General features: G+C 42.6%; 1 protein-coding gene across 1 annotated transcript in view; it reads left to right on the forward strand.

The window, feature by feature from the left end:
- The first annotated feature begins 239 nt into the window (after nucleotides 1-239).
- NIPSNAP2 (nipsnap homolog 2) overlaps nucleotides 240-19,042 on the forward strand; it is a 32,039-nt gene continuing 13,236 nt past the window's right edge. The window contains exons 1-6 of the mRNA XM_056556489.1: nucleotides 240-416; nucleotides 8,064-8,203; nucleotides 10,480-10,525; nucleotides 12,711-12,805; nucleotides 12,892-12,962; nucleotides 17,589-17,729. Of these exons, the coding sequence (XP_056412464.1) occupies nucleotides 337-416; nucleotides 8,064-8,203; nucleotides 10,480-10,525; nucleotides 12,711-12,805; nucleotides 12,892-12,962; nucleotides 17,589-17,729 (573 nt within the window). The 5' untranslated portion in view covers nucleotides 240-336. The remainder of the gene's footprint in view (nucleotides 417-8,063; nucleotides 8,204-10,479; nucleotides 10,526-12,710; nucleotides 12,806-12,891; nucleotides 12,963-17,588; nucleotides 17,730-19,042) is intronic.

Raw genomic sequence — 19,042 nt, forward strand, 5'->3', positions numbered from 1 at the left:
GTTTTATTTCTTTATTAATGTATTTAATTTATTAATAAAACAGGAAACAATACATCATCTGTAACTAACATTCTATGAATAAACCTGAACTCTAAGTGGTTACGTCTTTATGTCATTTAAATCCTAAATAAATATAATTGTGCAGTCATTTCCACGTCTTTTAGCTTTATGCCAGCAACTCGAGCTCGCGGGGGCGCTCTAGTGGTTACTTGTAGTATTGCAGTTCACTCTAAGTACTTCCAAGGCTGCAGCAGTTCTCCACCTGGTGGTGCCTGTCAGTATTACCGCTCCTCCTCCACGCCTGACGTTTACTGGCAGCGCATTAGGTTGTGCAAGATGGCGAGCAGAGCCATGTCGGTGGCATTGAGTAGGGCAGCGAAGGTCCAGGCCTGCGGGCCGAGCGTCCTGCTGGTCAGGTGAGAACACGGCTTTTGCTCGGCTTCTTCTCCCCCGGTCTCGGTGCGGTTTATCTTTTTCACTGGGAAGGGGCTGATCACAACGTGTAGTAGCCATAGGACGAGGCTCGGGTCACTTTGTGTGCGGCTGCGGCTTTTGTGGTGCGTTTTTATATTCCTGCTGTTTGTCCCTGTGTTTTGTACTGCGCTCCTGCAGTGCGTGTGCTTGGAGACAGCTGCGAGACGGCTCAAGGTCACCCCCGCACACATGGCCCAGTCCTACCATACCCCAGGGACACCCCAGAACCCCAATCCCACCAGCCTGTGTGTGAGATGGGTCTGTAAAATGTAATTACATTGGTGAAATGTATCACAAGGAAACTTCATGTAAACAACTTCATTCTCTACTTATTAAAAAGTATCTAAGAGAAATAACAAATGTCCTAACTGTTATATAAATACTGTAAATAACACTAAACAAATCTAGTCTCTCCTCATATCAACTGTCCTTGCTGACTGGGTGGGTTAAATAAAGGGCTCCTGTAATTGTTTTTCTTTGTCCTTAACCAGGGGTCATCTGGGTGGTCCTGAGGCTTCTACCCACTTTGCCAGCCTTTATTGATCTCAGTGTTTGGGTATAGAGAGAGATCTATCAGTCAAGGCCAACAAGGACTGCCCCAATGAATGTCTACTAAATCTAATATCTGCCTTCTAATCTCTATAGTAATTTGGGTATATCCAGAAGTAGAAGATACTACTTTAGGTCAGGGTTTTCCAACCAAAGGCTGTCCGGACATGCTGGGAGTTGTAGTTAGCAGCACACTGGGAAATACTGCCTTAGGTGAACCTACAATGATGCTGTATTAGGAAATTGTATTAAGAGCAGAGCCTTAGAGTGTACCTGTCATTTGCAAAAACTTTTTATATGATGTGGATATTATACGTTATATGTATATATGTAATATATATATTGGTTAACAAATGTGTATATTTTTGGATGAAACAATTCTGGCTTGTCCCTGCAGGGCTCTGGGGACAAGTGGGGCTCTGGGCTCTGGGGACAAGCAGGGCTCTGGGGACAAGCGGGGCTCTGGGGACAAGCAGGGATCTGGGGACAAGCAGGGCTCTGGGGACAAGCGGGGCTCTGGGGACAAGCAGGGATCTGGGCACTGGGGACAAGCGGGGCTCTGGGGACAAGCAGGGATCTGGGCACTGGGGACAAGCGGGGCTCTGGGGACAAGCAGGGATCTGGGGACAAGCGGGGCTCTGGGGACAAGCAGGGATCTGGGGACAAGCAGGGCTCTGGGGACAAGCGGGGCTCTGGGGACAAGCAGGGATCTGGGCACTGGGGACAAGCGGGGCTCTGGGGACAAGCAGGGATCTGGGCACTGGGGACAAGCGGGGCTCTGGGGACAAGCAGGGATCTGGGCACTGGGGACAAGCGGGGCTCTGGGGACAAGTGGGGCTCTGAGCACTGGGGACAAGCGGGGCTCTGGGCACTGGGGACAGACGGGGCACTGAGGACAAGCGGGGCTCTGGGGACAGACGGGGCACTGAGGACAAGCAGGGCTCTGTGACGCGCTCCCAGCTCAGACATCAGGATGATTGACAAGCCAGGAGCCTGTACATAGCTCTGCTTGACCCGTCCTCACTTCCTGTATTTGGTCTCCTCACAAAGACACAGACAATAACTGCAGGGACAGCATTTTTTATTTTTTTTACCTAAAAATATACACATTTTTTAACCAATGTAGATTACAAATAATCATATAATAGATCTACAGTACACTGTAATATCTACATTATATAAAAAGTTTTTGCAAGCGACAGTTTCCATTTTAACATCTAACCAGTATGATGGGTGCACCCTGTACAGCCGGAATTGCTGGGAATATTTCAGCCTGTGCCACAGACCTGTAAATATGTCAGACAGCTGCCGTTTGGGGCAGTCACACGGGTCTACTTACAAGTATTTTTAGGATCTGAAAATGTCACAGAATTTAATTTAAAAAATTAATAAATGTAATTGAAAAAGTGGACCACTGAAGCATGTAATCATTATCGCTCCTCTTGTCAGGTGTAGCCAGAAGTATAAGGGCTCATTCCCAATACACATTTTCAGATACAATGCAGCAGCTTTCCATTGTTCCATAGGATTCTGCTGCTTCCTTCACATTACAGAACTTCCAGACCCCGGACTCCACGGCGGAATCTGCTCGGAAATGCTTTTCCGTGTATTGAGGCGGCGCATTTCCCGACTGTCCTAGCGCCGGATTTAACAAAACCTGTGCAGGGGAAACGTGAAGTTGCCCATAGCGACCAATGAAATAGCTTCTTTCATTTTTCAGAGGCCTCTTTAAAAAAAAAAAAAATCTGGTTGCTATGGGCTACGGGTCAACTTTTCTTTAGCACAGGCTTTGATAAAGCTCCCTCAGTGTCAAAAAATGTCACTGAGCCCAGAACAAGCCAACAAAACAAAATGCTATGTAAGTAGATATGTAAGTAGATCTTTCAGAATATTTTTAGTTTCAAAAAATTATACAAAACACCCCAAAATACTGCTTCTGTTGTGTATGTTTAAAGGGGTACTCCGCTGCTCAGCATTTGGAGCAAATTATTAGAGATGAGCGAACTTACAGTAAATTCGATTCATCACGAACTTCTCGGCTCGGCAGTTGATGACTTTTCCTGCATAAATGAGTTCAGCTTTCAGGTGCTCCGGTGGGCTGGAAAAGGTGGATACAGTCCTAGGAAAGAGTCTTCTAGGACTGTATCCACCTTTTCCAGCCCACAAGAGAACCCGAAAGCTGAACTAATTTATGCAGGAAAAGTCATCAACTGCCGAGCCGAGAAGTTCGTGACGAATTGAATTTACTGTAAGTTCGCTCATCTCTACAAATTATTCCAAACACTGGAGCTGACGCAGTTTGCTCGTGACATCATAGCCCCGCCCCTCATGATGTCACGCCCCACCCCCTCAATGCAAGTCTATGGGAGGGGGCGTGACATCCGTCACGCCCCCTCCCATAGACTTGCATTGAGGGGGCAGGGTGTGAAGTCATGAGGGGCGGAGCTATGATGCCAGCCTGCTCTAAGCTTCCGGAATAATTTGGTCCACAAGTATCAGAATTTTTCACACAGATCCGTCACAAATATACAGCTAAACCGCACGTGTTACATGTGGATGATGTTGTAAATTTACTATGGATCTTACCCCTATACAGAGCACATGGTGAAATCAATCACAAACCCACAACATCTAGTAAATGCCCGACCCCAATTAAAGTCAATGGGATCTGTCGGACAATATTTGTGTCTTCGAAATTGATAACTTTCTGTTGAGTTCCTATAACTTGGTTCCTAAATACACTGTGTAACTCCAAGTCAATCACACTGTCCACTCAGGAAGCAACACTGATTGACAATCAATTTCACATGCTGTTGTGCAAATGGAACAGACAACAGGTGGAAATTATAGGCAATTAGTAAGACACACCCAATAAAGGAGTGGTTCTGCAGGTAGTGACCACAGACCACATCTCAGTTCCTATGCTTCCTGGCTGATGTTTTGGTCACTTTTGAATGCTGGCGGTGCTTTCACTCTAGTGGTAACATGAAACAGAGTCTACAACCCACACAAGTGGATTAGGTAGTGCAGCTCATCCAGGATAGAACATCAATGCGTGCTGTTGCAAGAAGGTTTGCTGTGTCTGTCAGCATAGTGTCCAGAGCATGGAGACACTACCCAGAGACAGGCCAGTACATCAGGAGACGTGAAGGAGGCTGTAGGAGGGTAACAGTTCAGCAGGAGGAGCACTGCCAGAGCCCTGCAAAATGACCTCCAGCAGGCCACAAATGTGCATGTGTCCACTCAAGCGGTCAGAAACAGACTCCATGAGGGTGGTATGAGGGTCTGACCTCCACAGGTGGGGGTTGTGCTACCAGCCCAACACAGTGCAGGATGTTTGGCATTTACCAGAGAACGCCAAGATTGGCAAATTCGCCACTGGCGCACTGTGCTCTTCCCAGATGAAAGCAGGTTCACACTGAGCACGTGACAAATGTGACAGAGTCTGGAGACGTCATGGAGAACGTTCTGCTGCCCGCAACATCCTCCAGCATGACTGGTTTGGTGGTGGGTCAATAATGGTGTGGGGTGGCATTTCTTTAGGGGGCCAAACAGCCCTCCATGTGCTTGTCAGAGGTAGCCTGACTGCCATTAGGTACTGAGATGAGATCCTCAGACCCCTTGTGAGACCATATGCTGGTGCGGTTGGCCCTGGGTTCCTCCTAATGCAAGACAATGCTAGACCTCATGTGGCTGGAGTGTGTCAGAGGTTCATGCAAGAGGAAGGCATTGATGCTATGGACTGGTCCGCCTGTTCCCCAGACCTGAATCCGATTGAGCATCATGTCTCTCTCCATCCACCAACACCACGTTGCACCACAGACTGTACAGGAGTTGGCGGATGCTTTAGTCCAGGTCTGGGAGGACATCCCTCAGGAGACCATCCACCACCTTATCTGGAGTATGCCCAGGCGTTGTAGGAAGGTCATACGGGCACGTGGCGGCCACACACACTGAGCCTCATTGTGACTTGTTTTAAGGACATTACATGAAAGTTGGATCAGCCTGTAGTGTGGTTTTCCACTTTGATTTTGAGTGTGACTCCATATCCAGACCTCCATGGGTTGATAACTTTGTTTTCCATTGATCATTTTTGTGTGATTTTTGTTGTCAGCACATTCTACTATGTAAAGACAAAAGTATTTTATACGATTAGTTCATTCAATCATTCAGATCTAGGATGTGTTACGTTAGTGTTCCCAGTGTATAATACTGACTTCCAAGTCTGGCTCTTAAAATCTCTAGTTATTGCTTTAGGTTAATCTCGGTGTTAATAATTCTCTCTAGAATCACCAGAAGGTAATATGTTTGCTTTCTGATACTGAATCCCATTCATCTTATTTAGAGTATCTCCTGTAATGGGCAGAGGTGGCATTAGGTTTGTCTAGGCAACTGGAATGTTATCAATCTCAGGCTGGGTTCACACTGCTGTCATGGTTTCTGTTGTTCTGTTTAGTCATAGAACAACAAAATAATAGCAGGGTAGGACTCATTTACTAAGGGCTTTTAATAGATTTTTAACATGCTTTCCAGTACACTATATTGTCAATGATTTTTTTTGTAATGAAATCTGTGAGGAGGCTCCTAACAGAACCTCAGATGCATTTCTGAACTAAGCCGAATTCTGAGGCCATGGCTTTATCCTGCCATACCCATCACTGATCTTCTTTTCTGTCTTTTGGAAAATTTGCTGTATTGGCTCTAATTGGTTTTGTTTGCATTCTTTTGCCTTTATGTTGGTGAAATTATAGAATTATTCATCCAGCCCTTTAGTATGTAGAGAAAAAAAAGATGCTTTCCTCCCCCTGATTCCAGGTTCCATTGCATCTCCCGTTTGGGTTTGGTTCCTTCTAGTTTCCTAAAGCTCCGCTCTTCTGCCTGCTTCTACAATGAAAGGTTGGAGCAGGACCTGCCCGTTCAGCTAATTTACTGGCCAAGATGGAGCTCCACTGCAGGCAATGATTGGCTAACCAGGCAGGTCCTGCTCCAACCTCTGATCTCAGAAGCATGCAGAAGAGACAAACAATGGGTGACCGGAAAGCACTGACCGAGACCTGCGGGGGATCACAGGCAGGTCTTCTTTTTTTTTTTTCTCTTTATGGACCCATACATATATGAATATTTTAGGGACACTGAAATACCCATTTAGGAATTTTACTTTTCTTGTCTCAAATAACAGCATGTTCTGTAGTTTACAGCTGTCATTGCAATTTTTGCTGACTTCAAAACTGAAGTTATACAGCTTTTTTGTTCAATGTGTATTCAGACCATGTTTTGCATTCTGGGTAAGTTACACCAGTATGTACCTAAGATCTAGTAAAACCAAACTGGCCTACTGTATTTGGCTGGGAGAAAAAATGATATAGAAAAAAAATGTAATTGATTCAGTTTTGCAACTCATGAGCAAGGTAAGTGATGAAAGAATTTAATATGACATTCAAACGTGGCCAAGTAAATACTCTTTTAACATACGCTTTCAAGGAGACAGAAATATATTTACTTTAGGCTTATTTGACATTTTTTTTTCTACTATTGAACATATCCTTTTATAAATGTACATAGATGTTCTTTGGTTACATACCCAAAGAGGAAGGTCACATTTATCTTGTGTGACCGTTACTATGTATATATGACCTTTTAGGACCTACTTAAAGGAAAACGGTCACCTGTTCACCCGCACTATAACCCGGTGTATCAGGTTATAGTGCGGGTGAACGGGTGACCGTTTTCCTTTAAAGACCCAGACCCCTTTTACAGTTTAACACTAGAAGAAACATTTTAAATGCTAATAGCAAAGGTTAATGCAATACATTGCTAAAGCCATTTGGCAACCCACCCAATGATGTTACTTTTAGTACTAACTAATAGTGCATTATTACAGAACCCTTACCTTTTATGCCACATAGGTGCATTATTTTTTCTTCCTCCCATTTTTTTTCTGCTTGTCCTTACTACCTTAACACAGAATAACTACCAACAACTTGAAATATTTGTAGAGGAAGAGTGGTCCAGTTGCCCATAACAGCCAATGAGATTGCTTCCTATAGACACTCTTCCTCTGTTTTGATAAATCTTCCCAAATGTGACTCCAAATTCCCGCACCAGGTATCAATCAGATCCATATTTTTCACTGCATTAGTCTACAGAGTGGCCCTCTGGGTATTGAAGAACAGCTTATAACTTGCGACTGCAGTGGTTCTCAGGACTGAGACCCAGTGCACGCTAACCTTTTGACATGTCTGGACAACATGTCAGAAGTTTTTTGGAATGACCAATTCCACCTAATTTCTCTCTCCTTTCTGCCCCATTTCTAAACAGAATTTCAGCAAGAATGTTTTTTTCATCAAGGCCAAAAATTGCAACAATAGCCATGATGTGCTCTCCACAATTTGGAATAGGCGCATGACTGAATAGTTTAATCAGGGTCATTGCTGGTTGCCAGTATCAGTTTTCTATAGTGATCATAAGATCAAACAAAGTCCTCTCTCTCTAGGTAATTATTAACTACACAGAAAAAGTAATCGTTTTCCAAACTTCCAATATTATCTTCTCCTGTCAGCATATGTCCCACATTGTCTAGTTGTCACATTGTTTGTATGTCGTTTGAGTACACATTGACACTAAGTTCTAAGATTGTGTATCCCAACCATTAGCAGTCATTTTTGGCAGTTAAAATTTTATCCCCTATCCAAAGGATAAGGACGTCACAGCCGTGCCCCATTCGTGACGTCAGGTTCACACCCCCTCAATGCAAGTCTATAGGAGGGGGCGTGACGGCCGTCACGCCCCCTCCTATAGACTTGCATTGAGGGGGTGTGACCGTGACGTCACGAGCAGGGTGCGGCCGTGATGTCCCGAGCCTTCGGCTCCCCTTTGGATAGGAGACAAGATGTCTAGGGGTGGAGTACCCCTTTAAACATTCTGATACAAATAGGCATACTGTGAATCTTGTTGCCATGCACTGATTGTAAGAGAAATGCTGTTTTCAGGCTAGAAGCTGTGCGGAAATAGTTTGACATGAATATTGAATCTCTTTACAGGGGCCTCTCTGTCTCCAGTTCGAAAGCCAGAGAAGACAGCTGGTTAAGATCACTGTTTGTTCGTAAAGTAGATCCTCGCAAAGATGCTCATTCGAATCTACTGGCCAAGAGAGAGACCAGCAACCTCTATAAAATACAATGTAACTATTTCAGCTTTATGTATGGTTTCCTTATTCTTTATTTGTGTATTACTAACAGAATCCACAATCATGTGAGAAAACGGTATACAAAAAATATAAACCTAGTTAATAATCCCCCCCAAAAAACAGTCCCCAACCAGCCACAATGATGCTGCACAGACTAGATACCTGTATTATAGACCTCATAAGCCCAAGAGAGAATACATAAGCAGGTTGACAAATTGTAATTGATTTTGGGGGAATGTAGTGAAAATTCAGGTGCCTTTTTTTGAATCCTTCTCTTTTCTCCCCAAATGCCGCCAGCCTCCCTACAACACACAATGTTTCCAGTAGGGATGTAAGAAAAAATCGATTCTCGCGATAATCGCGATTTTTCATTTGCCGATACAGAATCGATTCAAAATATTTTTGAATCGATTCTTTTAGGGATGTGGAATTTTTAATAAAACGCACTTTATCTTACCTGCCAACGAGCCCGCGGAGCTCCGGTACAGTCCGGTACAGGTGTTCGGTCCCCGGGCTGTATTCTTCTTACTTCCTGTTAGTCCGGCACGTCACATGGAGCTTCAGCCTATCACCAGCGGAGGCGGGACATCGCTGCGGCTGGTGATAGGCTGAAGCTCCATGTGACGTGCCGGACTAACAGGAAGTAAGAAGAATACAGCCCGGGGACCGAACACCTGTACCGGACTGTACCGGAGCTCCGCGGGCTCGTTGGCAGGTAAGATAAAGTGCGTTTTATTTTATTTTGCAGCCCGGACGGGATAACATGAGAAAAGTGAGCACCGGAGTACTAGATCGCCGCTGTCAAAGCTGACAGCGGCGTCTATTGGGATCTATGAATGCTCCCAGGTGGGCGATATATCGCGATGTATCGTCACCTAGACGGTATCGCGATATATCGCGATATATCGAATCGCCACACTGGTATCGCGATTCGAATCGAATCGCCAAATTCTTGGCGATTCACACCCCTAGTTTCCAGCCTCACTCAAATGCCTCCAGCCCCCCACACAATGCCTCCAGCCCCACCTCACACAAACGCACAATGCCTTCTGCCTAATCCAAATGCCTCGAGCCTTCCCCACATACAATGCCTCCAGCCTTTTTTTACAGGTGTAGAGGAATACAGAGGTGCATAGGTGTACATGGGTGACAGAGGGGTGTACAGGGGTAACAGAGGGGTGTACATGGGTAACGGGTGTAGAGAGGTGACAGGGGTGTACATGGGTGTAGAGGGGTGCACTTGGGTGACACCGGTCTACATGGGTGACATAGGGGTGACAGCGGGGTGTAGAGGGATGCACAGGGTGACAGAAGAGTAATGAGGGGTGTAAAGGGTTGACAGAGAGGTGTACAGGGGTGACAGTAGGGTTTAGAGGTGTAACAGAGGGGTAACAAGGGATGTAGAAGGGTAACAGGAGGGTGGGGGTTCAGGAACTGAAGCCAGTGAAGGATCCAAAGTCTAGTCTTGGGAGGGGCAGTATCAGAGTATTTTGCAGAGAATAAGGTGTTGCTTACAGAACCCACAGGATACAGAGTATGAACAGTGGTGATGCTAGGGTTTGTGTCACCTGGTGCGGTAGAAAATGGTGTGTCATCTTTAACCAGCGGAGTGTCTCGGCGCGCCTGCCAGGGCACCCTGATTGAGAATCGCTGCCTAGTGTAATGTGTGCCGGACATCTCTGGCCAATGCGCCACTTGCAGCAAAGCGCCTGATGCGATTGCCTCAATCGCCTTATGGGAGCTACAGCCCTGGTTGTAAAATCCGTAATTGTGGATCTGCAGCTCCGGATTTTACAAGGCAACTCTTACACTACTGCACAACTTCAGATTCGCAACTTCAAATCTGCAGCAGATCCGATTCAGAATGCTTATCCTCAATATGACACACAGGGCAGTATGGAATTACCGTACTAGTTATTATTTTAGTAATATTTTCTTGCCATTATTATTACGGAACTAGTGTGACATTGCTAATCTCGTAATCTGGTCTGTTTTTGTTTACTTACATTTTATTTTTGGTCTTTTTGTGCACTGACTCCAGTACCAGAATGATACACAGTTTTCACTTGACAAAAAAATGTTTTACCTTTTGCTTAGATTACACTAAAGTAACTAATATGTCAGATAGCTGTCTTATTGTTTACTAGAATATTTTAGAATTTAGCGTGTCAGATCACACGTCACATGTTTTTGACCTTGTAGATTCAATGTGATATGTTTGCATTGTCTGCTTTTCCTTTTTCATGCTCTGTTTCTTTTTGTTATTCCAGTTCACAATGTAAAACCAGAATGTCTTGATGCCTACAACAAGCTTTGGTAAGTTACCTTTACATTAAAAGTGCTAAAATATATATGATAATGATATTTAGCCCCACAACAGACCCAGCCACTTACTAACAGGTCATTAAAAAAAACTTTTCTAATTCATATTAAAATCTAAGTGTACAAAGTCCAAATCGAGGTAAAACTAAACGTGTCTAATGTAGTTATTTATGATATGACACATGAATTATTATTGCACTAAATAGTGCTCCAAAAACTGTATGCATCTAGAAGACCAAAAGCTTTAGACCATTTATACGTTTCCCCTGATGACACTGCTAAAGTGGGAAAAAATGTAATGGGGAAACTAGTCCTCTTGTCTTGCATTTTTATTTTATTTTGATACGATCTCATCTGAGATAGGGGAGTCTTTTGGATTCCTACGAAAGGAGAAAGGAAATTGTCAGAATGAATAGTGCAGAAGAATGGGTTAAACCCTATTATGTACAGTAACGGTGAATGTAAAGCCTCTAAATTGTGTCTTTTCCTTCTGAAGAATAAACAAATGCTTGTATTGGTCTTCTGTTCAGAGAACGCTACTGTGGAAGCATCATGTTTCTTAAAGGCGTACTGCTGCAGAAAGTAACTTATCCCCTATTTACAGGGTAGGGGATAAGTGTCAGATTGAGGGAGGTCCGACAGGGCCTGTGGATAGGGGATAAGTTACTTTTCGCTGCAGTACCCCTTTACGGGAATCTGTTAGCTTGTATTTATGATGTGAGCTGCAGACACTGTCACATAGTTGACAGGGAGACAATATCAAACATGTATTTTTTTTGTGTTGATGGATTTTCAACAATGTATATAATTGTTTTCTCACTGGTCTCAAGTGTCAAGGAGGAGGGGCTGAGAGCTGTATGCAATGCTCGCTTACTGGGTCCACCTTCCTGCCCTTGTTGATTGATGTACAGAGCTTGACTTACAGAGAAAAGTCATATCTCCTACCATATGTGGCAGCACTTAAGCAGCTAAGCTCCTCCTCCTTGACACTTGAGACCAGTGAGAAAACTATTATATACATTGTTGAAAATCCATCAACACTTAAATATGCATGTTTGATATTGTCTCCCTGTCAACTATGTGACAGTGTCTGAAGTGCACATCATAAATACAAGCTAACAGATTCCCGTAAAGGGGTACTGCAGCGAAAAGTAACTTATCCCCTATCCACAGGCCCTGTTGGACCTCCCGCAGTCTGACAATTATCCCCTAACCTGTAAATAGGGGATAAGTAACTTTTTGCTGTAGTACGCCTTTAAAGAAGAAACCTTTTTCCACAGCAGAGCAGTGTTCTCTGAACAGAAGACCAATACAAGCATTTGTTTTGACACGCAATTTAGAGGCTTTCCATTTTTTGGTTCACAGGTTTTGATAAATCTTCCCCTATATGTTTGATTTTGTTGTCTTGTCAACTAGCTGACAGTGTCTGCAGTGTGAGTGGGTGTGTAATATGAATATATACGTGTTTGTGTGTGCGTGTGTGTGTGTATATATATATATATATATATATATATATATATATATATATATATATATATATTTTATTACTGACCAATTCCATTTAAAGAAATTTTACTGACCCCTTTTATTGAACGCAATTACTCTTTATTAAAGGGGTAGTCCAGTGGTGAAAAACTTATCCCCTATCCTAAGGATAAGTTTGAGATCCCGGGGGGTCCGACCACTGGGGCCCCCTGCGATCTCTCTGTACGGGGGCCAGGCTCTCCGGCCAGATAGCGGGTGTCGACCCCCGCACGAAGCGGCGGCCGACACGCCCCCTCAATACATCTCTATGGCAGAGCCGGAGATTGTGGAAGGCAGCGCTTCGGCTCTGCCATAGAGTTGTATTGAGGGGGTGTGTCGGCGGCCGCTTCGTGCGGAGGTCGACACGCTCCGTACAGATCGCAGGGGGCCCCAGTGGTCGGACCCCCCGCGATCTCAAACTTATCCCCTATCCTTAGGATAGGGGATAAGTTGTTCACCACTGGGTCACCACTGGACTACTCCTTTAAAATTAATGGATGGTACAGAGTACTCTTGCCCCTGTGCTCCTATATTATAATCTACGTATTGCTGTTTGTCAATTCCTATTCTAAATCTTCAGATACATTTTTCTGTAAAAGTTAATTTAATGAAAAGTGTCATAAATGCTGAACTACAACCCCGTTTTTACATGTAGTGAGGATGTGCTGTCAAAGGTCCACGCAGGAGAGGACTACCCATGTACATTGGTGGGTTCTTGGAATACATGGTACGGAGAACAAGATCAGGCAGGTATGTACATTTTTCACTTACAGCACAGCAAGCTAACATGCTTTTGTAGATAATGTTCTGTTTTTATTTATTTTTTCTTCTTCCAGTTCACTTGTGGCGGTATGAAGGAGGATATCCAGCACTCACAGAGGTGATGAGTAAACTTAGGAAAAACAAGGTAAGTTCTTACAACTTGTCAATGAATCACAAAGCAATATATTTATATTATATTAAAAGGTTCTAACCACAAAAATATAAACATATTTTAAATACTGTATTTTAAAAAAGAATTTCCAGAGTTGGTGGCTCTGTCAGTTTATTTTCAAATGAGTGGACAATAAAATGTAATAGCAGTATATTTATTGTCTGGTTAAAATGATGGAAACTCAACAGACCCATTCAAGTTAAAGGGGTACTCCGGGGGGAAAAAACTTTTCAAATTAAACAGATTTGTAAATTCCTTCTATTTAAATTTTTTAATCCTTCCAGTATTTATCAGCTGCTGTATGCTCCACATGAAGTTCTGTAATTCTTTCCAGTCTGACCACAGTGCTCCCTGCTTCCATCTCTGTTCATGTCAGGATCTGTCCAGAGTAGGAGCAAATCCCCATCACAAACCTCTCCCGCAGCTGACAGTTCCTAACGTAGACAGAGGTGTCAGCAAAGAGCACTGTGGTTAGACTGAAAATAATTCAGAACTTTCTCTGTAGCATACAGCACCTGATAAGTACTGGAAGGATTTTATATAAAAGTAATTTACAAATCTGTTTAACTTTCTGGCACCAGTTGACTGGAAAATATTTTTTCCTCCGGTGTACCCCTTTAATGGAATCTGTCTGGCAGCCTTTTTTGTTATTCAGTCGTTTGCTCGCAGATGAAGGGGAAAAGCAAACAAAGCCCCCCCACCCCCATTTTTTAAACCAGCCCGGCAGTAAGCTGATCTCCATTATTATTCTTTAGACATACTCAGGGATCAACTAATGTAGGCAGAGGAAGCTCTGATTGGCTGTGTATTTCCTTGCAGTGGTCTGTATATTGTTACATGCCAGGCTTCTCCTATAAATTTCCATCCATGTGATACATAGTGGGCCCAGGATGATCAAAGTGGTAGCCACTGTTTACTCTCCTCCGGGACCCTGAGCAGAAGTTCATGACTTAGGACTTTAGGACCCCCCTTTTGTCCCAACATGGCATTTGGATAGGGTTTGTCATATTGTAAACTCTAAGGTTATGTTCACACTTGCATCATGATCTCCATTTATAGGGTGTATTCACACACCAGACCCGCTGCAGATTTGAAGTTGCGGTTTCGCAATTTAATTTTACAACTTTAAAACTGCAGCGGATCCAGTGTGTGTGAATGCAGCCAAAATAGAAACCACCACACATTACAGATCTGTCACATGATTTCTGCCATTGTGTTTGTCATTTTTATAAGAAAACTAGCACTTCATGCTGCACTATTCTTTCTATCAGGGCTGCGGAGTCAGTAGATAAATGTTCCGACTCATACTCCCCGACTCCTCTATATTAATATGTGAATGTAATTTATAAACACTTACAGTTGAATCCAAGAAGCTGTTCCACCAAGTTCTTCTAAGCTCTTCTAGCAGAAAGAGGTAGTTGGGCAGAAGCTGCTGCCTTCTCCTTTTTGTGTGCTGATCTGCTGCTGAAGATAGGGCAGTGGAAGGATCCAGGAAGGGGCATTTATTATAAAACATGATTTCCCTTGTAGAATCCCATAGTTATGTTTAAAGTTTAAGCTAACAATCGGAGTTTACAAGTTTTTATAGCCTTAGCTGAATGGCAGCAGTTTTTCCAATGGTTTACAGCTTCAGTCTTGAACTATTGACCCTCCATTCCCTTCACTTATACAAGTGTCTCTAGTCCTGCAAAAAACATATTTACTTAAAGGGGTATTCCAGGCAAAAACTTTTTTTTATATATATCAACTGGCTCCGGAAAGTTAAACAGATTTGTAAATTAAGAAGAAAAAATACCCAGACCTCAAGGAAGGTATAAAAAATATATTGTCAAATAAAAAAAAATAAAAAATAAATAAATAAAAAATATATATATATATAATAAATTAAATAATAGACCGAGGAGCGTGCTGCAATTTAAATAAAATGTATTTTATTAATTAATAAACATGAATATCACCTCACAAGGGGCCCTTTGTGAGAAGTATGTATTTACTAATTAAAAAAGTTAAAATATCACTGATATATAAAAAAAAGGGTTTCTTCTATTATGGAATGTACTGAAAACAGTCTTTTTTCACTGTAGAGATGGTACAATGGAAATATACATTGATATATGCGATGTTGTAGGAAGTTCCTTTTGGCAAATAAAAGTGTAACAGTATTCAATGTGTTACAGCTAATCTTCTCTGTTGCAAATTTCTCTGTATCAGAACGGATAGATAACAACTTCACAGTACATTACCGGTCCTATGAGTGGAGATCTCCCGTAGGGCTGGGTGGAAACAGCACTATAGATGGTCACTGTAGGTGAATCTCCTCCAGATCCCGGTGCTGGCAGGCATCGGGGATGATAACTTGGAGAGGTGGTACTGACTGGTATGGTATCCCGCCGTGGAGGTCAGGTCTGCACTAGACCGATGATGGACACTTCTGCATTGTGAGAATGGCGTGTGACGTCAGTACCGGCACCTACAGGGTGTGCTTGGATTACCTGGATTGCTCCGGCTCTCTGGAGGTCCGCTCTGGACTAGAGCAACAGGATCGTCTCCGGACCGGATTAGCAGGATCGCAATGACATATCCAAATGGATTTAGAACAGAGAGTTAGGTAATTTTTGCAATATCAAGTGCAGTCTAAGCGAAATATCAGTGATAGTCCACAACTGACTAGACGCGTTTCAGGTTATATAAACCCTTTCTTCAGTAGTCATTATGACTGACGTCACACGCCATTCTCACGAGGCAGAAGTGTCCATAATCGGTCTAGTGCAGACCTGACCTCCACGGTGGGATACCATACCAGTCAGTACCACCTCTCCAAGTTATCATCCCCGATGCCTGCCAGCGCCAGGATCTGGAGGAGATTGACCTACAGTGACCATCTATAGTGCTGTTTCCACCCAGCCCTACGGGAGATCTCCGCTCATAGGACCGGTAATGTACTGTGAAGTTATTTATCTATCCGTTCTGATACAGAGATACAGAGAAATTTGCAACAGAGAAGATTAGCTGTAACACATTGAATACTGTTACACTTTTATTTGCCAAAAGGAACTTACTACAACATCGCATATATCAATGTATATTTCCATTGTACCATCTCTACAGTGGAAAAAGACTGTTTTCAGTACATTCCATAATAGAAGAAACACATTTTTTTTATATATCAGTTATATTTTAACTTTTTTAATTGGTAAATACATACCGTACTTCTCCCACAAGGGGCCCCTTGTGAGGTGATATTCATGTTTTATTAATTAATAAAATACATTTTATTATAATTGAAGCACGATCCTCGGTCTATTATTGAATTTATTATATTTGTTATACCTTCCTTGAGGTCTGGGTATTTTTTCTTCTTTATCTTGTCTTAAATATTAGCACCATAGGTATAGGTGCATTACCCGCTTGTCCTCGGTAGGTTATATAATTGTGAGCTGCACATTATTCTTTTTTCCTTCTCCTAGATTTGTAAATTACTTCTATTAAAAAATCTTAATCCTTCCAATAGTTATTAGCTTCTGAAGTTGAGTTGTTGTTTTCTGTCTAACTGCTCATGATGTCATGTCCTGGGAGCTGTGCATGATGGGAAAATATCCCCATAGGAACTGCACAGCTCCCGGGACGTGAGTCATCAGAGAGCAGTTAGACAGAAAACAACAACTCAACTTCAGAAACTAATAACTATTGGAAGGATTAAGATTTTTTAATCAAAGTAATTTACAAATCTGTTTAACTTTCCAGAGCCAGTTGATATATAAAAAAAAGATTTGGCCTGGAATACCCCTTTAATCCCTTATCAGTGAGAGGCTAGGTTACCCAGGGGTTCCCTGTAACAGCAGAACACAACACTATGGAAAGTATAAGTATTGCCGCTCCTAATTGTGCGTTGCGTGCCATATAGTAAAGCACATGAAAAGCATGCTTCTTCACGGTCACTTAGCGTGTTTGTTTTGCGGTTACGTGAGGCACTGCATGCATTGATCTTTATTCTTATAGTAGATAAGTCATTAATTATAACTTTTAGTGAATTGGGACATTTAAACTTGCTTTTTTTTTTTTTATTCCAATCTAAATTTAGTAGGAGTCCGAGTCGGTGCATTGTTTGCCAACTCCGACTCCAGGTACCCAAAATTTCGTCCGACTCCGACTCCACAGCCTTGCTTTCTATGTTACTGTAATGGACTATATGAAGGAAGCTACAATGCTGATGTAGACAGCTGTTTGAACAGAAAAAAACTTTGTTGTTCATATAGTAGATAAGTGGAGTAGTGATGATAACTTTATTGGCTGACAGAGAGGATATAGTTTTCAAGATCTCTTAGGTCCCTTCATCAGGCATGTAACATGATGAAGGGACCTAAGAGGTCTTGAAAGCTTGCAGTCTATATCCTCTGTTAGCCAATAAAGGTATCATTGCTACTCCTCTTAACTCCTATATTTCTAAGGCTAACAAGGTACAAACTCTCGTCTGTTGTTCATTGCTAGAAACTTTTGAATATGGTTGTATATCTATAGATACAGAGTTCTTTCTAGAAATTATCTACGAAAAAGTAATCCTTTACTAAATATTTTATATTTTACTATGTTCATGGATAGGAATTCACAGAGTTTCGTAAAGAACGGGGCAAAATGTTGCTGTCCCGTAAAAATCAGCTACTACTTGAATTCAGCTTCTGGAATGAGCCGATCCCCAGAGATGGGCCAAATATTTATGAGCTGAGATCTTACCAACTTAGGGTGAGTGTTGATTCAACATAGTTCTACATCTTTTATGTGTTTTATATGTGGATTGTATGGTGGTGGCATGGAGGACAGTACTAACAATGTTGTGAGCACAAGGTAACATGATGCATGTAACATCATATTTTGTTAGAAAGCTAAAATCCTTCTTGGCATTAAAGTGATAGGACATATGTCCGGCATACGTACCCTCAGCTCAAATCTCAACGCAATTGATTCCACAACTGGTGACAACATGCATCAGTTGTCATGAGTTGTGTAGCATCCGGCATCCATTGTTGCTGGACAGGGAAAGACAGCTTGATGCGTTTCCCTGTCTGGTGCCGGTCAAGCAAGTCCAACCATCAGGCGTCCAAACCAAGATGCCAGATAAATGTGAACTCTCCCGTCCAAATGAATGGGATCAGTTCTAGCATCATTTTCCCTCCAGAGCATTTTCTACAGCTCCGGAGGGAAAAGATGCCGGATGTCGGCAATATGTAAAGGAGACCTTACTGCTTTTTTCAAACAGCATTGTGAGAATCGGTCTTCCCATTCTCCTGACACAGATCACAGTGCTTTCAGTGCTAATATACCTCATCCGTATGGCTTGTGTATTTCCAAGCCATGAACCATAAAGGTTAGTTGTATTTGTGTGCAAGAGATGTATATGAATTGGCTAAATACACAAGCTGTTGGCATGTGCCTCTCAATCAGTCCCTGTGTTGGGGTGCTTCTACAATCTTCTGTAGTGTGTATGTTTCACCAACTTCTTGCTTGCACTACTATTTGCTACTGGTCTTGAAAATATTGTTTACATGTGCAAGACCATCAAGCTTTTGCAGTCATTTGTGGCTCTGAAAAGGGTATTCCAGTGTGGAAAAGTTTAATAGAGTTGGGGTGCTTTAAAAAAAACAGCTTACTCACTTGCTGTCGCTTTGATGGCTCACAGGACCCCCTGCTCCCTGCTTCCTCTTATGTGTCGATCCTTCAGCAATTGCCCACCTATCCTGTCAGTGACTCTTCTCAACCCATATTTGGCTGAGCAAGGTGTGTATGACTAGTTTTTTGGAGGACAACCCCAAAAAAATGTAAATAAATATACTCAAATGGCTGCATGTAAATGAAATGTAAAGTTTTATTTTTATTTTATTTTTAAAGCACCCCAACTGTGTTTCTTCAAACTGCTACCCTGGAATACACTCCTTGGGGCGATTTATCAAACCTGTGGAGAGGAAAGGTTGCTGAGTTGCCCATAGCAACCAATCAGATTCCTTCTTTCATTTCTTAGTGGCCCTTTCAAAAATGAAAGAAGCGATCTGATTGGTTGC

This window comes from Hyla sarda, chromosome 2 (assembly GCF_029499605.1).
Source record: "Hyla sarda isolate aHylSar1 chromosome 2, aHylSar1.hap1, whole genome shotgun sequence".
NCBI classification, from domain to species: Eukaryota; Metazoa; Chordata; class Amphibia; order Anura; family Hylidae; genus Hyla; species Hyla sarda.